Source organism: Ostrea edulis, chromosome 7 (assembly GCF_947568905.1).
Source record: "Ostrea edulis chromosome 7, xbOstEdul1.1, whole genome shotgun sequence".
Lineage (NCBI taxonomy): Eukaryota > Metazoa > Mollusca > Bivalvia > Ostreida > Ostreidae > Ostrea > Ostrea edulis.
The window spans coordinates 87,156,975-87,180,470 of NC_079170.1; the positions used below are offsets into that span (position 1 = coordinate 87,156,975).

The window sequence follows — 23,496 nt, forward strand, 5'->3', positions numbered from 1 at the left end:
AAAAAGTGAGAATTTTCAACATTTTAAAAAAGATATGTAAATCAATTAACGTTCAAAACCTTGCATAGATAGAATTTTATAGTAGAATAAAACATGTGGTTAATACATGTACCAGCACTTTCCGATAGAGTGAAACTTTTTACTGATGTCACACAGGTAGGAGCGTGGTCGTTGGTGTTTTCTACATTGATTGTAATCGTTCCCGTACCCTTTGATAAAAATAGATATATGTCAGTCGGAGGTAATAGCCATCTTCCTTGAAAGTATAAAGTCGCTAAAATAAGTTCTTGCTAAATATATATATCCATGATTTATGGGAAAATCGCAAAAAGTATCTCTCTAATAATACCACTTATACGGTGTATATAAGTCAATTTTCATGTTTTACTTCAAATTTAAAAAAAAATATCCTATGCTTGAACAATCCTTCTAAACTAATTCTTGCTCCAACGTTAAGGAAAACCAAAGTATTTATTACAAAACATCTGGACATATAGATTCTATATTTTTAAAACTGTTACCAACAATTACAGAAACATGACTAATGAAATCTGAACATCAACTTTTAGCTTTAAGCATTCCATTTCCTTGTGTATATTGATGAAGGGTGAAGATGACGAACAGTGATCAATGTAATTCGTTGTAAGCGTGAAACGAAATCCTTGAGTGTGCTGTTTTTACAGACATATCATATGTGCATTGCTATTTAGGGGAAAAGACACGTAAACTGCAGATATTTGTGTTGTTAATGGTTAAAAGGTTACTATAAATTGAATCTTCCAATTTCAAAATTCTACTTCAATATAGAAATCATTAATATGAAAGGTGAAAATAACGAAGAGTGATCAATCTCATATAAGCAATACAAAATAGAGAGTTGGGCAAACACGAACCCCTGCATATGGATAGGTGGGATCAGGTACCTAGGAAGAGAAAGCATCCCCTTCCTAAAAATTAAACAGCACAATACCAAACTCAGTAGCAACCATCTTCGAGAATATTTTACTCTTCGTTAAGTCGTTTATCTAATTTTCAGGAGATATATTCGTTTTACGATTTGTTTAGGAAAAAAGAATATTAGGTAGAAAATAGGTGAATCACCCAAGAATTTTTGCATCCATTGAATAAAATTGTAGTACCTGTAATTTCGATGCTATCAACGTACCGACATGCATCCTCCGAAATAAATCAAAGAGGGTGTCCTATATAGGGAAGATGGTAAAAAACAGGACGTTGATATACCACTAGTGTGACTGGAGATGGAACGTGATTCATCGAAAAGCAAACCGAAACTCGCATAAGACGGCCTCATCGAAATTGAAATGGCATGCGTGATGTGCTTTACTTGCTTTATGGAGCATAAACAAAAATGTAGTTGTACATAAAGCTCATGTCATTGTTCACCTACCGTTCGTCCCCCGCCGTCTGTTGCCAGGACAATGATTTTGTATTGTGGAATGCTTTCAAAATCTAATATCTGCGCTAAGTATATCTTTCCGGATGTTTTATCCATGTAAAACGTTGTGATGTGTCCCTTGTGCACTACAAACAAATGAATAAATAATTAGAAAATTATCAAATAATATGCGAAAGGTTTCAAGAAAGAACTAATGATTTCCACTTTCACTCGTTCGTATTTTGTATTGTATTGGAAATAACCACCGTACATAACTAACTTTGTAGAAAATTCATTTCTTTAAAGTCACAGATCTCTTCAAAGAGAAATCAGATTTTGCAAAGGCGCTTGCATGTTATCCTTATTCTGTCTAGACAACGTTGCAAAACTTGTCCAATTTTGGTACTTTAGCTACACCACACGAATGATCATGGTATCTAAATTTTCGTTTATTTCATTTTTATGTTGATTAGTCTCCATTCAAAACTTTGTCATTCATATAAAGACGTTATTAGCTTTTGATTAAGTTTTACAAAATTGCCATTTATATTCTTTATCGTACGGTAACAAACCGGTTGCAGTAGCTCAGTGTTAGAGGGTTCGCTTCGTAACCGGGAGGTCGTGCGTTTGAGCCCTGCTTGTGCCATGACCTTGCCAAAACCTAAGACGTTAATATAGGTGGTGATTGCTCCTTCGCCAAATGCCCGGCATTTGAAAGTGAGAACCATGGGTCTTTCGGATATGACCTTGACAACGGAGGTCTCGTGTCTCGGCAGGTATTGGCACGATAAAAAAAACTCACATCCACGGCTCTGATCGCTAAACATAGATCTAGCTTTCTGATAATTCACACTTTGACGTCTCAATATGAGTGAGACGTTCTTGGTGGGATATGAAACAATCAATCGTATGACAGCCCACCGTGACACTTTCGTATTTAAGGTTATTCGGCTTCCACATCCAATGTCGGACTGATGGCGGAGGAAGAATCAATTCAGATTTAACCTCCTTCGTTTTCACCCGGCACTTGGATCGAGACTAGAACCTGGGACCTCATTGTTGTTAAACAGATGTTCTAACTACAAGACTACCGCGACGAAAAAAATGGATCTTAATTGCAATGACTTGATACAAACACAATGTTCATATACATGTAGGTATGAGTTTACATCAAAGTTACAGATATTTATTTACATCGCGCGGATATGTTTCACACTCTTATCCTATTGACATGCATTTTTCAGAATTGGTCGAAATGTGGTTCCATGTCAAACTACACTGATACAAACGGGTATCAAGATGGCATGACTTTATAGCATTTGCTAATATCTCTATCTACATTTCGCTGTCATGCTACAAAAGCTAAAGGTATCTAAATTTGACCCCATGTCACATTGGAATAATACAATGCCTACTAAGTTGATGAAAATATATTTAAGATATTTTTCTGCATCTACAGGTGGTACAATTTTAGTGTAAATGGATCTGTAAAATGAAAAACTACTCATACAAGTATATAGAATTGACAATTAGAAATCCAACAAACTTATTCCTTGAATTTTAATCAACTTACCATTCAGTATCTTATATGACGTCACACTATGTGGTGGCGCGTCACCGTCATGAGCCGTATACGTCATAATCTCATATCCAATTGGTCTTATTTCGTTCACATTGGTCGTTGGATTGGTGAACGTTGGGTCAAATTCATTTACAGGACGAAGTTGGACCAAGACCCATACCTTTGTATTGTGAATACCATCTGCTATTTGTATGGACATATAGTAGATAAATGTACCACTATCATAATCGAGCGCTACAATGACAAAATTAAGGTTGTATGTTAGTTTTACAGATATGTGCAATACTGGCAAAAGCTATGTAGATACAAACAAAAGGTTCTTGGTTTTACCAACGTAAACGACTTATTCGTCCTAGTAAGTAAGGTTATAATTGTATATTACAAAATAATACTTTACCGTTCTTTTAAGTATCGAGGTAACAAAATATCCCACCACATTTATATGCAAGGTGAAGATAACGAACAGTGATCTAATCTGCTAGATATACCACGCAAAGGATTAAAACAAATCGAAGACACCGCCAATATATAACTTACAATATAGAATATTGAGGAAAAAAGATAATCATCTGAATAGTAGTAAATATCTTATCACCAATATATCGAAAAAGATAATTATCTGAATAGTAGTTAGTATCTTATGAAAACCAGTGAATGAGAGTGAGTTCTTTCTAAACTCATACATATTTTCCATTTTATTCATCAAGAGAAATGTTTCAGTAGTTATACTTAATTGGTAAATATAATCTTTTTAATATCTGAACTCGTGAATGTATTAAATTGTGACAGGCAAACGTAAAGTATTCAAGTTCACAGATTTGATATCTGGGTGCACCTGCTGACGTCTGGATGTCACCCGAAGTTGAAATATTGAATAAGCCATCGCCACCATCTAAGATCAAATAGGTTAGAGCAGTTCCGGCATCTCTATCAGTGCAGTTCATCGAAAGAATCTACAAGGGAAAGGAAGACTTTCTTTGAACTAAGTCGTTGCCGTATGATAGGATAAATATCAAAATCACAATTTGATATGCCATTTATTTAACATTTTCAACAAATGAACATATATAACCGGTATAAATTCCATTTCAGATAATGTGTACTATTTTAGTTAACATTCCTACGTTTTCTCAATAATTTGATCTTTTTTTTTCATAGTATCATTGTTTATGATAACTGAAATAGCAACAAATGCAGGCACTAGTAATAAAAATGTTTTTCTTTAAATTTGTTTGTCATGAATGGATCTTCGAATCATAAATATCATCTAGTGGTGAAAGGGTTTCAACACTCTCGTTTGACGTCAGCATTTCGCAAATTCTTTGGTCATCATAATGCTACAACCTCTCATTGGGTAGAATCCTGTCTGACGCGTTTCATACAAATTATTAGGCCTTTTGTTACATTATGCTTTTGAATGCGGATTACTCCGTTTACTTGATCGGGTTATAGGGTTAATCGCGGGTGTGACCGGTCAACAGAGAATGCTTACTCCTCCTAGGTACCTGATCCCACCTCTGGTGTGTCCAAGAGTCTGTGTTTGTCCTACTCTTGATTTTGCATTATTCATGGGATTTTGAATTTATCAGTGTTCGTTATCTTCATCTTTTATGATCATCTAGTGACCGGTACAGGACGATATTAGTTACACGGTCATCTAGTGACTACAGGGGGATATTCGTACTTGGATACCAGATGTTCTATGGTCATTATTATGTAGTAGAAATACCGAGATATTTTGCCACTGATATTGTGAATTCTTTATGAATTAATGCAAGAATTCTATGCATTAATGATCTATTTAGTCATATTCTACTTACGTGCACACACAGCGTGATATTTTGTTGTCGCAAGCATTGTGCGAAGCAAACATTTTCATCGCCATATCTGATTTGATTTAAAACATACAAGGAAGTTAACGAGTATGGTGACCATGTATGAATTATAAAAGTGCCCGAATATAAGTAATTATACTTAATACTCAGTACACCGTCGTCTAATGATCATTTCGCCAGTCAATCGTATTTGTGGATATGTAGTCAGTGGCATGGGTAAATCAAGTCTTGAACGATGGAATGCACACTGTTTGAATGTATTTGGTCTTCATTGGTTAAAATATAACCAAAAGAGCCTTTGTATTAATTACAGCATGTTTCACGTCATCGTGAATGCTAAAATGATTAGTCATTTAGTACGTTTTTAATTATCTATCTTCATAACATACCGTAGTCCCGATCGCCACATCTTCGCTGACACTGACGTTGTACTCCCGAGAGGAACATATAGGTATATTGTCGTTGACGTCAGTGATTGTGACGTCAACAACAGCAGTTGTGGAGAGACCTCCGCCATCTGTCGCTTCTATTGTAAATAAGAAAGTTATTGCTTTGGCAGACTCGAAATCGACTGGACTTCTCAGGTAAATCTTTCCTGTTGCCCGACTTATTAGAAATGTGTTGTCTGTGTTTCCAGCTGTTTACAAATTAAATGAAATGGTATTATTTTTTTCTGATTGACACAAAACGTTAATATAAACATGTTATTATGAATAATTCATGCGCGAATTCGTTCATAACGGATTTTAAAAACTATCAATTACTCGCCGTTTGCTACAAATAAAGACAAAGCAACAAGATAAAATTTATTTCGGTCCCCCTACCTGGCAGGTATGTAATAACATTACCTATAATGGCATACGTCACTTCACCATGGTGACCCCCGTCATCGTCTGTGGTGTTCACAGCTAGAACCTCTGTACCTACAGGAGTATCTTCTCGGATCTACGATAAAGGATGTTTTATCATTGTGAAATGTTTTTTGAATTATTTATCAACGAAAATCATCAATATTTATCAAAAGTACACGCTTGTAAACATAATAAAGGATAATAAAAATGTGTAACAGACGAGTTGTGTAAACACCATTGGTTGTGCATCTTCGAATAAGTAACAAATGGGGAACTCAATCTATATAAAGACTAAATCTCATATGAATCTGACATTATTTCTTTCAAGCATATTTTACGCATTTGAAATTTCAGTTTCTTTACACATGTAGAATCGCCCAAACTTTCTAGATTTTCTCAGTAAATTTGGATTTCAAGAACAATTATCTCCGTTTTTAAAAAATAATAAATCATTCATGAAAATTGACTAAAATTTAGCTAATTTGCTTCATAACCAGGACTGCGTTGTTCAAAACCTTGGTTAAGTTTAAGGACGTTAGCTCCTGAGCTTTTGAGAACAAGTGTGCAGGATGCTACAACTAAGTATTTGCCTGTTCAATACTGATTCCATTGGTGCAAATATATTACACATCTATTACTGAACCCTGTCCAGTTGAAAAACATTGGGTCGATTCAAAGTTTGAAAGGGTTTGGCAGGGATTATATTTCTGGCGGAATGATTTATTTAAATAATAAAACAGTTCTTAATCTGCATGATATTACAGTTTCTGTTTCATCCATCATATCTTCTATATTTACACTCCTATACGTGTATTTCAGTTTTGTAATTTATTATACAAGTAGTTGGGACTTGGAACTAGTTCAAATGTTGTGATTTAATAATTTGGTTGATATATTTTTCCAAATAGAACACCGATTCTTATAAATGTTTAAATCAATTTACTCGCTATTTTGTATAAAATTAGTATTTTTGCTGATAATTTAAAAATCCAGTCTCCTATCCCCACTTTTTAAAGTCCCCGTATAATTTTTAAGACAATACCTCGAAAATTAAGTGACATTTTAGAAATTGACATTACTTTTGGTCTGTCCTTTGAACTCTCAAATATGATATCATGAATTTGTTCGTATATCAAGTGCAAAAAGGTCATTATTTCCATTACTAGTATTAAACTTTTTTTTCTGTAGTGTTAGAAGACATGATTATGTATCTATATTATGCAATGATTGATTTATATTGCTTATGATGTGCTGACACTAACAGACAAATCTAGTTTAATTGAATAATTTTTAAGTGCAAAAAGGTCAGGTTTAGAACACTGTAGCCAATAACAAGTATTACGACCCCACTTTTTTCTTTAGAATTTCCCAATTCTCCTTAAATGAAGAAATCAAAAATACACTTCCCAAAAAATTTACATTTCTCCAGATATCAGGTGCGAACCTCTTTAACCAGTGGTTAAATCCCTCAAATTAAACCAAGGTTTCGATCAAATTAGCTCAGTAGGTTCTCAATTTTAAATGCCGAACGTTTGGCGAATGAACATTCACTACCTATTTTATGTCTTGAGTTTTGACGCGGCCATGTCACCAGCGTGGTTTGACGTCACGACCTCCCGGTTACGAAGCAAATGCTCTACTACTGAGCTACTGCGACCGGTTTACAAAAGTGTTGATATAAGAGGGAAGGGACTAAAGAGATACCAAAATTGTAAAACAAATTATCTAGTACGTATACGAGAAAATGGACAGTAAATTGTGATGGTTAGCATGTTCTACATTTTTAAGTCTAAATAAGGCTCAAATAAAGAGAAAGTCATATTGGCTTTCCAAACTATGTAGATACGGCATAAAACTTTTGGATTAGAAGAAATTTAATTGAAAATGACGTAACAAGGAATGAAGATACACACTGTTAATGTTAGTGGTTGGTCCATTATCTGGGGAGTAAATTCGTTCACAGGGAGAATATTGACCGTGATCGTCGTCGTTCCAGTTTTACGGGGATCATGTGTCGAGCTGTCATTACCAATCACAATAAGTGTGTAGGTGACGTCACCAGTGTCGTAATCGATGACGTTGGTAGTTGTCTGAATTTGATTTAATGCTGAATTGAATTTAAACTTTGGATTGGAATCGTCCCCAGACAGGATGGTTACTGTAGAACAACCTTCAGACCATCCACTTGGTTCTTTGTCCTGGTCAGTGCAGATGAGTCCAGCTACAAACGTATCTACAAAGGTGTGTTTTGGTATCATTATCGTATGTTACGTCTTAACTTTTCAAAGAATGCCTTACATGGCATTATAAATTTCAGACTCCCAATTGTATCATCACTGTAATATTTTGGAAGGAATCCTTGATCCATAAAGTTGGGGACATACTATATATTGTGGTGGATGATTTCCGAGCTTAACTTCTATGTAAGGAATGCAAAATAGAGTGTTGGACAAAAACGAAACCCTGGACATACCATGGTGGGATCTGGTTCATAGGAGGAGTAAGCATCCGCTGTCGACCGGTCACACCAGCCGTGGGCCCTATATCTTGATCAGGTAAACGGTGTAATACGTAGTCAAAATCAGTGTGCCAAGAATGGCCTAACAAACGGTATGAAACACGTCAGATAGCATTTGACCCAATGGTAGGTTGTATTGGCAAACTAGATCATTATAAAGACCACAGAATTTGCGAAATGCTGACTTTAAACATGACTGTTGAAATCCCTATAACATCATCTTGTTTGTCATTAGCCTGTCTCGATTTTAAAAACTGGTCATACGCAGAACAAGCTCTTGCGTATCGAAGAGAGATATACATGTAAACATCATTTGCAGGTGATAATGGAATATTGCTACATAAATAAGGGAAGTTGACGATGAAGACGATAGTTGCAGATATCACGATAGTTCTGCCCCTGGGGTCATACGAAAGTCATGTTGAACCTCAACCGCACTTTTAAAGGCACGGAGGTTGGTTGACAGTTCTCTAGCAATAATGTAGACTTTAAATCTCCACCATAAAATTCTGAATTCTCGAATCAAATTAGTACTTTCTTGAAAAGCAGCCAGAGTTTTAATTTTAAAAATGTTGCATATTACTTTTAAAAATACGATTTTATCGTAGTTGTTCCTGTTTTATTACAGAATATTGGTTATGTTTAGTCTAAAATATAAAGATTAGTACGTTTCTCAAGATTAGTTTAAGAATCGCGGATGAACAAGCATTCTAAGAGTATTACATGAGCAAAACATGTCCCACTACCGGTGTCCCCATGAACTGACGGGTGTAATATTCCAGATAATGTACATTTATTGTTGTTTGAATCTGAACTATGCCCTTAAACATTGGTACCAAGTCACCATGTTTACCAGTATAGAATTAGTTCGATATTTCGTTGTTCATAACGTTGTCGCATGCAGTTTTTATTAGTTTTAAGGTCCCGGGGCCTTACCTTGTGGGAAACCTTTTGGAATACATACAATCTGATACTGATAGGGTCCTGAGGCCTTACCTTGTGGGGAACCTTCTGGAATGCTGACAATCTGATTGGGATATGGTCCCGAGGGCTTACCTTGTGGGGACCCTTCTGGAATACTGACAGTCTGATTGTGGGGGTCAAACTCCGGTACAAATTCATTCACGGGCGTTACGATGACAGTTATCGTCTTACACCGGTCTCCATTGGATTTTGAAGTGGTACCATCTCTCGCACTGTGCAAAGGTATGAATTACACTGTAAAACTAAGTAGATATATATGTATCTCTGGTCTGTCTAGGAAGGACGCATCTTACCTATAATCATGAATGATTATCTTTATATTTAATGCATACACATTTTAACATTTGGATATCAATCATTCAATTACACACTTTTCAAGGCATTATGGAATTTCTCTGTAGCAAAAAAATAAACATTGATACAACTAGACTCGTCCTTAACATGTCGTTGTTGAATACATTTATCAACACATGTCTGAGACGAATCCTCCAGATCAGATGAAAATCAGCAACACCGAACTGTGGCAGAGAACAAACCAAGCTCCAGTCAGAGAGGAGATATTAAAGCGATCATAAAAACACGGAATATTGATGGGTGTTTAATAATTGTTGGATAAGACAGGATCTTAAATCTATAGCCATGAAAAGCAAGATGAGTCATCAAAACATACGTAGGATAAACAACTGCAGAATTTCAAGGGACTTAAAAAGGAGGATGCAACAAATCAATATAGTGTTAGTACTAAAAAAATCCAGACTTTTGTGAGCACTACAGAAATAAATTATAAGACCATTGTAAATACTAAATCAATAAACCAGACCTTTGTAAGTACTACATCAATAAATCAGACAATTGTAAAGTACTATGTTAATGAATCAGACAATTGTAAAATAATATATCAGTAAATCACATCATTGTAAGTGTTTCATCATATTGTCATTCAAAGCTTTTAGCTGATCGAACGATTTAATTATAAGAGTATCAACGGGATGAACGTTAACAGAGGCATTGATATGATCGACCGGATTAACCGAGATAATTTGATGACTCGATCGACCAGAATCCCGTGAGGATCCGGGTTAGAATAGATCCTCAGTACCCCCTTACTGGAGTTTTTACGAAGAGGCTTACTTTTACAATTGACGACTGACTTTTACAGTTTAAAGGGGCCAACTCCAAATATGAAAAATTTGGAAGTGGTATTTGCAAAATCCAAAGACTTTACCGCATTCGGTTGTTGTATATATTGTTTAATGTCCCACTCGATTATTTTTCATTCATATGGGGTCGCGGTAACTCAGTAGTAGAATGTTCGCTTCGTAACCGGGAGGTCGTGAGTTCCAGTCCCGCTCGTGCCATGGCCATTGTTAAAAAACGTCCCTCTCGAGAATTTTTCAGTCATATGGCAAACCTAAGGCGTAAGAATAGGTGGTGATTGTCTCTTCGCCAAACGCTCGGCATTTAGAAGTGAGATTCACGGGTCGTTCAGGTATGACCTTAAAAACGGAGGTCCAATGCTGCGGCATGCTTTGGCACGATAAAGAACTTTCACTACTACTGCGTTGGGCGCTAAACATAGGTCGGGTCTACATTTGTGGTACTTCACCTACAGATGGTGACCTCTCAATATGAGTGAACAATCCAGGAAGGGACGTAAAAGCAACCGATCAATCATATGGGGACGTCACTATTACCGATGAAGGGCTGCAAAATGTACGCATATGCTCGGCGCTTACGGCCTTTGAGCAGGGATGGATCTTTATCATGCTACATCCGTTGTGACACGGGACCTCAGGTTTCCCGGTCTTATCCGCGGAATCTATTTAGTCGCCTCTTACAACACGCAAGGGGTATTGCAGAGGACTTATTCTAACCCGGATATCCACAAGGTACGGCATTTCTAAGGGACAAACACAATGTCAAATGTTTATATCGATAATGTATAAAGTATACTAGGGTGTAATCGATTTTCATGGGGACCAAATTTTCATGAGTCATTACCACAAACATTGTTGATTCTAATGTGTACATGTATATTGATATACATGTATACGTATGCATGTATACAATTACACATCACTTATTGGTTGTCTTTCCATTTAAACCAAGATATTCAACACAAAAGAGATGAAAACAAGGACGTAGCATTTGAGAGGGAGGGACTTTGAAAAAATACTTCTCAACGAGCTTATCCCTCGACTTCTGGTCTAGTATAGAGCTGGCGTCCAAAAATATGTGTGTGGTTGGGTAGGTAGGGGTTGCTTTGTTCCTTGGGAAGCCAAAATCATAAGATGCGAGCTATAGAGAACTTTTAAGCTTTCAGGGCTTTATTATTTAGAAATGACAGGATAACTTGAGGTCGCCTGCTTACAATGAGTGCGCTGTGGTACATTTATGATATACAGTAAAGCTTAAAAACACTCTTTTTATGGTAATTTTCTGGGTCCCTTCATGCATTTCTCAGCTCGTCATTCGCAGTTAATAAATCACATGTACATTTGAATATCGATAAAGTTAACTTAACGAAATATTAAAACGAGTAGTACATTGTGAAAGTGTTGAACAATTGTACAAAGAATGAGTTACTTAAGAGTTTACAATATTCTTGTAATAAACATAACTGTCGGTTTTGGTGTTTTTACTGAAGTAGTCTGTATATTCAATTCGGTCCAATTTCTGTAGTTGGAGTTGATCCCTTTAACTTATAAAAGTCAGCCGTCGATTGTAAAAGTAAACCTCTTAGTAAAACTCCACTTGTCGTAAGAGGCGACCTAATGGGGCGGTCCTTCGGATGAGACTGGAAAAATTTAGGCCCCGTGTCGCAGCAGGTGTGGCACGATAAAGATCCCTGTCTGGTCAAAGGCCGTAAGCGCCGAGCATAGATTTAAAGTCTGCAGCCCTTCATCGGCAATGGTGACGTCTCCACATGAGTGAAAAATTCTCGAGGGACGTTAAACAATATACAATCAGTCATCAATCGATCGACCGGAATAACCGAGCTTTAATGCAAGGTGAAGATAACGAACAGTGATCAATCTTATAACTCCTACAAACAATACAAAATAGATAGTTGGGCAAACACGGACCCCTGGACACACCAGAGGTGGGATCAGGTGCCTAGGAGGAGTAAGTATCTTGTTCGACTAGTATTGTAGCATAGATTTCCTTCGTATAAAAGTCCCCAGAAAAAACGGGCCCGGGGTAGATTTTCCTTTTTCCTATGCATTTATCGTTAATTTACAATGATAATTGATCAAATGATAGGGATAAGTGTTTTATGAGAAAAGGTTTTAATTCATCTTATTTAGGATACCCGATTTCTTTCAGATGATACAAAATCTAGAAAATTTGCTACTACCTTCCAAAGGAGGGGATGAATAAGAGCCCTAAACATGTGCTGTTTAGTGCTACCCAAAATTTTGTGAATAAAATATTGATTTAATAAAGCGATAAAACTGAACAAACTTCAATGAAATATATTTACGTTTGCTAATGTATTTCCTTATATGACAACACTTATGAAATTGACATTCAATTTCGTATAACATGAAGTTGGCCATGTGATCAGTCTTTCTTGTGTATAAATACAATCGCCGCTTCAAAGGTCAGACACTTTCACCTGGCTTCTGTGGAGGGACTTAGAGGCCCTCCCCCTTTTCGACACAAATTCAAGAATTAGAAATAGTGCGAGTAAAAGCCTAAATTGGCACCCACAATGGCTGAATATTTTGGCTAATAATGTACATTCACAAGACACCACCCTCCTTTCGGAAATCCTGGATCTGCCACTGCAATGACATCATAAATTTATTTTGCAAATACAAAATAATTTCATCAATTAATAAAACAGAAACGTTATAAACAAACCGTTCCTGAAGTTGTTTCATTTTAATAAAGTCTGCAACTACTTGAACTAGGCCTTAAACTGCAACTTCTGCAACATGGCGAATTCATTCGATGACTTTGATTTTGGAAGCGAAGAACTGTAGACAGAATTAGACCTATAAAACGTTATGATGATAACCTGTTGTTTCCAGGCAACATCCATCATGGACAAGAGGCTGACTTTGAGGTTCGAACAATCATGTCCATGTCAGGTCACCGCTGCTAGTCTTTACTAACTCCTACATCAGAAATCTCAGGTGAACAAAAACTATCTGGCAGTTTTTATTTTTTTTCTATTACACACCCGGAAGTTAAAAAGCAACCTACCTGCGCTTCGTCTAAATTTGTCCTACATGGCTACAACCACGATCCCCAATCAGCCAACTCGGAATATTCGTACCTCATACCAATGATGTAGGTTCCGGAATCAACCGAGGTTGGCCGATTGTCACGCGTCCTAAAGATGAATATGTTCCCTTCCAAAATTCCGACCAAAAGCTACACGTTAATTTGTCCCATCTATCCTCCGTCCATTCTCTCATATCCTCTGAATGTCTGTTGAAATCTGTGTCCAACAATTGCGTTTTCAATTTAAAGTAGGCTAAGACCAGTTTCTCCCTCGCTTATCGCGATCACATCACGGATGGAGCTTACTCCGCTCTTGTCGTCAATTCAATTGACTTTACTCCTTGCATTACCTTTATTTGACATCTGTTTCGTCTAAATTAAATATTGATATCTTATATTCTCTTAGATATTGTTCCTGATTATTTATTTGATAAAAATCTAACGAGCTATATTTTGTATTGTACTATCGTGATTTCGGGCATTTGCTACATTAGCATGGAACTTTCTAATCTCCTATCGGATTAACGAGTTTTAATGACTCATTGCATTCGATCGACCGGATTAACGAGCTTTGATGACTCATTGTATCCGATCGACCGGATTAACCGAGCTTTGATGACTCATTGTATCCGATCGACCGGATTAATCGAGCTTTAATGACTCATTATTCGATCGACCGAATTAACGAGCTTTAATGACACATTGTATCCGATCGACCGGAATAAAGCTTTAATTTGATGACTGAAAAGGGGCATTAGCCAGGACAATTACATAGAAATGTAATGCATTACATTACCGTGACTTAGAAAATTTTACGTTACCATGATCACTACTCCTATTTTGAAATGTAATGCATTACATTACACATTACTTGAGAGTGCATTACATTACATATTACTTCAGAGTGTGTTACATTACACATTACTTGAGAGTGCGTTACATTACACATTACTTGAGAGTGCGTTACATTACACATTACTTGAGAGTGTGTTACATTACACATTACTTGAGAATGCATTACATTACACATTACTTGAGAGTGCATTACATTACATTACACATTACTTGAGAGTGCATTATATTACACATTACTTGAGAGTGTGTTACATTACACATTACTTGAGAGTGCATTACATTACATTGCACATTACTTGAGAGTGCACTACATTACACATTACTTGAGAGTGTGTTATATTACACATTACTTGAGAGTGTGTTACATTACACATTACTTGAGAATGCATTACATTACACATTACTTGAGAGTGCATTACATTACACATTACTTGAGAGTACATTACATTACACATTACTTGAGAATGCATTACATTAAACATTACTTGAGAGTGCATTACATTACACATTACTTGAGAGTGCGTTACATTACACATTACTTGAGAGTGCATTACAGTACACATTACTTGAAAGTGTGTTACATTACACATTACTTGAGAGTGCGTTACATTACACATTACTTGAGAGTGTGTTACATTACACATTACTTGAGAGTGCATTACATTACACATTACTTGAGAGTGCATTACATTACACATTACTTGAGAGTGCATTACATTACACATTACTTGAGAGTGCGTTACATTACATTGCATATTACATAACATGCTGATATTAAAGAAATGGCAGACAAGTTATTTCTTTATGATTTATGAATTTTAGATACACAGTAATATCTATAAGCACATAAAATATTCCTTGATGTTATTTAGTCCTGGAAACGAACCTAAGTTATTATTCATTGCATTTGATTATCATCAATGTTTCAAAAGTTTCATTTTTCAGAGAATATCTGTCTGGAAGAAAGTACAAATTTCTAAAAACATTTCACAACAGCCTTCTTTGAAATCTTACAGATAGCCCTAGAGAAACATTCAATAAATGTTAAAAGTGTTGACTTACTATACCTCAGGTATTAGAACTTAAATGTTGTTCATTAAATGCTCTTAACTTTTAAAGCCAAACTACATGAAGTTGATCTTTTTTGTTCATGAGGTCTTCCATATTAAACCCTCATTACACTGGAATTGGCTGGTATTAGATTACCATTACCCAAGGCCTGTCATTAGTAATGGCCATCATTTTTTTCTCTCAAAATCTCTCAATGGCATAGAAATGTATATTAATGACATATAAAAACATTTATTTGGTACAAAATCATGAGAAACCTATTAAAACTACGTGTTATATATATATATATATATATATATATATATATATATATATATATATATATATATTTCAAACATTGCGGTTGAGCATCACTGAAGAGACATTATTTGTCGAAATGCGCATCTGGTGCATCAAAATTGGTACCGTATAAGTTTTACATATATATATATATATATATAGTTGCTATGCATTTTAATAAACACGACTGATGAAGGCTGGTGAAACGGGTGAAATATTTCGAAAAGTGTTTTAATGTTTTTTTAGTATATATATATATATATATATATATATATATATATATATATATATATATATATATATATATATATATATATTCTTACAAGACAAATAATTATTCAATCACCAAAATTACACATTCATGTGCCTGGTTTGAAGTTAAAAAGTGTTTGAAAAAAAGAAATATTGGTGTTATTACTAAAATATATAAAATAGAGCAATTTTCGTTGAATTCTATTGTTTGCTGACAGAATGTCAGTTAATGTCCCGTTTGGATTCTCATCACTGTTGATTTATAAAAGAGGGCCACACGATGATACTTACTAAATATTGTCAAGGATGTATTCATCAGCAGATTCAAAATCCAAGGCAGCATTCAATCTAAGGGTTCCACCAGTAGACAACCTAAAAGGTGCAATACTTCCAATGGAGTAGAAAATAATGGTATCACCATCACTGTCGAAGCCCTGATATGTCCACACTGTGGTTCCGATAGCCTGAGATTCATTGTAAAAATCTTTAAATGTGTTTGCGGGTCTTGTACATTGTGCTTGTGCAGCTTGACCTACAAATAGCATATATAAGTAAGGGCTGGTCTCAAAACCCTTGTCACAGTCGTAATTTATAATTCTGTTGCAGCGAGCGCTATTTTTAAATACTATTGGCGCGCACAGCCAATCGAATACGAGGGTGTACGATAGTATGAGTGAATGATTGTGAGTTTGTTTTGTCACGTGATGTATATCGACCTTTCAACTAAATGACAATCGAGTAATTAATATTCATACAAACCTCACTCATATAAAGACAAGTTCCCGCCGTTTTCATTTACCCTTCACGGTCACTCCAGAGACGTTGAGAAAGATAATTTATAACTTCATTTTATATTATATTACTGGAGCCCTGGTAAGATTTACACTTATTTTATTTATTGACAGGTAATTAATTTCATTGGCAGTGTAACCTAAAATATTGTGTTCTATGTGCTGTTGATGTAATGTATGTTTAAATATGCAATGTCTTACTGTCTGTTTAAATGTTGTGTGCGAGCGTTTTATGTGTTCTGAGAGTTTGTGTTTTAATTATAGGTTTTTTCCTTACGCAATAAAAAAATTAGCAAAAACCCAGACCAACGATTTGTTTTCTCTTGGTTGGACCCTGCAACACATATCTTTTTAATTAGAAAATGGAGTCCGTTGCCTACAAGGAATGGTCGGCGCCGATTGGTACCTGGAATATTTATCCGAGGACGTTGCAGAAATGCAAGAACAACAGAACATAAAGTAACAGAATACTTTACATTGTAATTCAAAATAACAGTGTTATTATTCGATGCAAATAGCCTAGTATTATTTGTTGTTATCTTAATTGTAAATAACCTAGTATTATATGTTCTTATCTTCATTGTAAATAACCTAGTCTTATATATTTGTTATTATCTTCATTGTAAATAACCTAGTGCTATATGTTTGTTATTATTTTCATTGTAGATAACCTAGTCTTATATATTTGTTATTATCTTCATTGTAAATAACCTAGTGTTATTTGTTATTATCTTCATTGTAAATAACCTAGTGTTATATGTTTGTTATTATTTTCATTGTAGATAACCTAGTCTTATATATTTGTTATTATCTTCATTGTAAATAACCTAGTGTTATTTGTTATTATCTTCATTGTAAATAACCTAGTGTTATATGTTTGTTTTTATCTTCATTGTAAATAACCTAGTGTTATATGTTATTATCTTCATTGTGAATAACCTAGTGTTATATGTTTGTTATTATCTTCATTGTAAATAACCTAGTGTTATTTGTTATTATCTTCATTGTAAATAACCTAGTGTTATTTGTTTGTTATTATCTTCATTGTAAATAACCTAGTGTTATATGTTTGTTATTATTTTCATTGTAGATAACCTAGTCTTATATATTTGTTATTATCTTCATTGTAAATAACCTAGTGTTATTTGTTATTATCTTCATTGTAAATAACCTAGTGTTATTTGTTTGTTATTATCTTCATTGTAAATAACCTAGTGTTATATGTTTGTTATTATTTTCATTGTAGATAACCTAGTCTTATATATTTGTTATTATCTTCATTGTAAATAACCTAGTGTTATTTGTTATTATCTTCATTGTAAATAACCTAGTGTTATTTGTTTCTTATTGTCTTCATTGTAAATAACCTAGTGTTATATGTTTGTTATTATCTTCATTGTAAATAACCTAGTGTTATTTGTTATTATCTTCATTGTAAATAACCTAGTGTTATTTGTTATTATCTTCATTGTAAATAACCTAGTGTTATATGTTTGTATTTATCTTCATTGTAAATAACCTAGTGTTATATGTTATTATCTTCATTGTGAATAACCTAGTGTAATATGTTTGTTATTATCTTCATTGTAAATAACCTAGTGTTATATGTTTGTTATTATCTACATTGTAAATAACCTAGTGTTATATGTTTGTTATTATCTTCATTGTAAATAACCTAGTGTTATATGTGTGTTATTATCTTCATTGTAAATAACCTAGTGTTATATGTTTGTTATTATCTTCATTGTAAATAACCTAGTATTATATGTTATTATCTTCATTGTAAATAACCTAGTGTTATTTGTTTGTTATTATCTTCATTGTAAATAACCTAGTGTTATATGTTTGTTATTAGTTTCATTGTAGATAACCTAGTCTTATCTATTTGTTATTATCTTCATTGTAAATAACCTAGTGTTATTTGTTATTATCTTCATTGTAAATAACCTAGTGTTATTTGTTTCTTATTGTCTTCATTGTAAATAACCTAGTGTTATATGTTTGTTATTATCTTCATTGTAAATAACCTAGTGTTATTTGTTATTATCTTCATTGTAAATAACCTAGTATTATGTGTTTGTTATTATCTTCATTGTAAATAACCTAGTGTTATATATTTGTTATTATCTTCATTGTAAATAACCTAGTGTTATTTGTTATTATCTTCATTGTAAATAACCTAGTGTTATTTGTTATTATCTTCATTGTAAATAACCTAGTGCTATATATTTGTTATTATTTTCATTGTAGATAACCTAGTTTTATATATTTGTTATTATCTTCATTGTAAATAACCTAGTGTTATTTGTTATTATCTTCAGTGTAAATAACCTAGTGTTATATGTTTGGTATTATCTTCATTGTAAATAACCTAGTGTTATATGTTTGGTATTATCTTCATTGTAAATAACCTAGTGTTATATGTTTGGTATTATCTTCATTGTAAATAACCTAGTATTATATGTTTTTATCTTCAGTGTAAATAACCTAGTGTTATTTGTTATTATCTTCATTGTAAATAACCTAGTGTTATATGTTTGTTATTATCTACATTGTAAATAACCTAGTGTTATATGTTTGTTTTTATCTTCATTGTAAATAACCTAGTGTTATATGTTTGTTTTTATCTTCATTGTAAATAACCTAGTGTTATTTGTTATTATCTTCATTGTAAATAACCTAGTGTTATATGTTTGTTATTATCTACATTGTAAATAACCTAGTGTTATATGTGTGTTTTTATCTTCATTGTAAATAACCTAGAGTTGTATGTTTGTTTTTATCTTCATTGTAAATAACCTAGTGTTATTTGTTATTATCTTCATTGTAAATAACCTAGTGTTATATGTTTGTTATTATTTTCATTGTAAATAACCTAGTGTTATATGTTTGTTTTTATCTTCATTGTAAATAACTTAGTGTTATATGTCTGTTTTTATCTTTATTGTAAATAACCTAGTGTTATATGTTTGTTATTATCTTCATTGTATATAATTTAGTGTTATATGTCTGTTTTTATCTTCATTGTAAAAAACCTAATGTAATATATTTGTTATTATCTTCATTGTAAATAACCTAGTGTTATATGTTATTATCTTCATTGTAAATAACCTAGTGTTATATGTTTGTTATTATCTCTATTGTAAATAACCTAGTGTTATATGTTTGTTATTATTTTCATTGTAGATAACCTAGTCTTATATATTTGTTATTATCTTCATTGTAAATAACCTAGTGTTATTTGTTATTATCTTCATTGTAAATAACCTAGTGTTATATGTTTGTATTTATCTTCATTGTAAATAACCTAGTGTTATATGTTATTATCTTCATTGTGAATAACCTAGTGTTATATGTTTGTTATTATCTTCATTGTAAATAACCTAGTGTTATATGTTTGTTATTATCTACATTGTAAATAACCTAGTGTTATATGTTTGTTATTATCTTCATTGTAAATAACCTAGTGTTATATGTGTGTTATTATCTTCATTGTAAATAACCTAGTGTTATATGTTTGTTATTATCTTCATTGTAAATAACCTAGTGTTATATGTTATTATCTTCATTGTAAATAACCTAGTGTTATTTGTTTGTTATTATCTTCATTGTAAATAACCTAGTGTTATATGTTTGTTATTAGTTTCATTGTAGATAACCTAGTCTTATATATTTGTTATTATCTTCATTGTAAATAACCTAGTGTTATTTGTTATTATCTTCATTGTAAATAACCTAGTGTTATTTGTTTCTTATTGTCTTCATTGTAAATAACCTAGTGTTATATGTTTGTTTTTATCTTCATTGTAAATAACCTAGTGTTATTTGTTATTATCTTCATTGTAAATAACCTAGTATTATGTGTTTGTTATTATCTTCATTGTAAATAACCTAGTGTTATATATTTGTTATTATCTTCATTGTAAATAACCTAGTGTTATTTGTTATTATCTTCATTGTAAATAACCTAGTGTTATTTGTTATTATCTTCATTGTAAATAACCTAGTGCTATATATTTGTTATTATTTTCATTGTAGATAACCTAGTTTTATATATTTGTTATTATCTTCATTGTAAATAACCTAGTGTTATTTGTTATTATCTTCATTGTAAATAACCTAGTGCTATATGTTTGTTATTATCTTCATTGTAAATAACCTAGTGTTATTTGTTATTATCTTCATTGTAAATAACCTAGTGTTATATGTTTGATATTATCATCATTGTAAATAACCTAGTGCTATATGTTTGTTTTTATCTTCATTGTAAATAACCTAGTGTTATATGTTTGTTATTATCTTCATTGTAAATAACCTAGTGTTATATGTTTGTTATTATCTTCATTGTAAATAACCTAGTGTTATATATTTGTTTTTATCTTCATTGTAAATAACCTAGTGTTATATATTTGTTTTTATCTTCATTGTAAATAACCTAGTGTTATATGTTTGTTATTATCTTCATTGTAAATAACCTAGTGTTATATGTTTGTTTTTATCTTCAGTGTAAATAACCTAGTGTTATTTGTTATTATCTTCATTGTAAATAACCTAGTGTTATATGTTTGTTATTATCTACATTGTAAATAACCTAGTGTTGTATTTTGTTATTATCTTGATTGTAAATAACCTAGTATTATATGTTTGGTATTATCTTCATTGTAAATAACCTAGTGTTATATGTTTGGTATTATCTTCATTGTAAATAACCTAGTGTTATATGTTTGTTATTATCTACATTGTAAATAACCTAGTGTTATATTTTGTTATTATCTTGATTGTAAATAACCTAGTGTTATATGTTTGGCATTATCTTCATTGTAAATAACCTAGTGTTATATGTTTGGTATTATCTTCATTGTAAATAACCTAGTGTTATATGTTTGGTATTATCTTCATTGTAAATAACCTACTATTATGTGTTTTTATCTTCAGTGTAAATAATCTAGTGTTATTTGTTATTATCTTCATTGTAAATAACCTAGTGTTATATGTTTGTTATTATGTACATTGTAAATAACCTAGTGTTATATGTTTGTTTTTATCTTCAGTGTAAATAACCTAGTGTTATATGTTTGGTATTATCTTCATTGTAAATAACCTAGTGTTATATGTTTGGTATTATCTTCATTGTAAATAACCTAGTGTTATATGTTTGGTATTATCTTCATTGTAAATAACCTAGTATTATATGTTTTTATCTTCAGTGTAAATAACCTAGTGTTATTTGTTATTATCTTCATTGTAAATAACCTAGTGTTATATGTTTGTTATTATCTACATTGTAAATAACTTAGTGTTATATGTTTGTTTTTATCTTCATTGTAAATAACCTAGTGTTATATGTTTGTTATTATCTTCATTGTAAATAACCTAGTGTTATTTGTTATTATCTTCATTGTAAATAACCTAGTGTTATATGTTTGTTATTATCTACATTGTAAATAACCTAATGTTGTATGTTTGATATTATCTTCATTGTAAATAACCTAGTGTTATTTGTTATTATCTACATTGTAAATAACCTAGTGTTATATGTTTGTTTTTATCTTCATTGTAAATAACCTAGTGTTATTTGTTATTATCTTCATTGTAAATAACCTAGTGTTATATGTTTGTTATTATCTTCATTGTAAATAACCTAGTGTTATTTGTTATTATCTTCAGTGTAAATAACCTAGTGTTATATGTTTGTTACTATCTTCATTGTAAATAACCTAGTGTTATTTGTTATTATCTTCATTGTAAATAACCTAGTGTTAAATGTTTGTTTTTATCTTCATTGTAAATAACCTAGTGTTATATGTTTGTTTTTATGTTCATTGTAAATAACCTAGTGTTATATGTTTGTTTTTATCTTCATTGTAAATAACCTAGTGTTATATGTTTGATATTACCTTCATTGTAAATAACCTAGTGTTATATGTTTATTATTATCCTCATTGTAAATAACCTAGTGTTATATGTTTGTTTTTATCTTCATTGTAAATAACCTAGTGTTATTTGTTATTATCTTCATTGTAAATAACCTAGTGTTATATGTTTGATATTATCTTCATTGTAAATAACCTAGTGTTATATGTTTATTATTATCTTCATTGTAAATAACCTAGTGTTATATGTTTGTTTTTATCTTCATTGTAAATAACCTAGTGTTATTTGTTATTATCTTCAATGTAAATAACCTAGTGTTATATGTTTGTTATTATCTACATTGTAAATAACCTAGTGTTATATGTGTGTTTTTATCTTCATTGTAAATAACCTAGAGTTGTATGTTTGTTTTTATCTTCATTGTAAATAACCTAGTGTTATTTGTTATTATCTTCATTGTAAATAACCTAGTGTTATATGTTTGTTATTATTTTCATTGTAAATAACCTAGTGTTATATGTTTGTTTTTATCTTCATTGTAAATAACTTAGTGTTATATGTCTGTTTTTATCTTTATTGTAAATAACCTAGTGTTATATGTTTGTTATTATCTCCATTGTATATAATTTAGTGTTATATGTCTGTTTTTATCTTCATTGTAAAAAACCTAATGTAATATATTTGTTATTATCTTCATTTTAAATAACCTAGTGTTATATGTTATTATCTTCATTGTAAATAACCTAGTGTTATACGTTTGTTATTATCTCTATTGTAAATAACCTAGTGTTATATGTTTGATATTATCTTCATTGTAAATAACCTAGTGTTATATGTTTGTTATTATCTTCATTGTAAATAACCTAGTGTTATTTGTTATTATCTTCATTGTAAATAACCTAGTGTTGTTTGTTATTATCTTCATTGTAAATAACCTAGTGTTATTTGTTATTATCTTCATTGTAAATAACCTAG

At 32.1% G+C, this 23,496-nt stretch overlaps 1 protein-coding gene across 1 annotated transcript in view; it reads right to left on the reverse strand.

Moving 5' to 3' along the window:
- LOC125654507 (cadherin-23-like) overlaps positions 1-23,496 on the reverse strand; it is a 57,455-nt gene that overhangs the window by 9,685 nt on the left and 24,274 nt on the right. The window contains exons 2-10 of the mRNA XM_056142860.1: positions 16,148-16,388; positions 9,239-9,378; positions 7,578-7,897; positions 5,662-5,758; positions 5,203-5,450; positions 3,814-3,931; positions 2,970-3,212; positions 1,409-1,542; positions 113-209 (exon numbers count right to left, since the gene is read on the reverse strand). Coding sequence (XP_055998835.1) covers positions 113-209; positions 1,409-1,542; positions 2,970-3,212; positions 3,814-3,931; positions 5,203-5,450; positions 5,662-5,758; positions 7,578-7,897; positions 9,239-9,378; positions 16,148-16,388 — 1,638 coding nt within the window. The remainder of the gene's footprint in view (positions 1-112; positions 210-1,408; positions 1,543-2,969; positions 3,213-3,813; positions 3,932-5,202; positions 5,451-5,661; positions 5,759-7,577; positions 7,898-9,238; positions 9,379-16,147; positions 16,389-23,496) is intronic.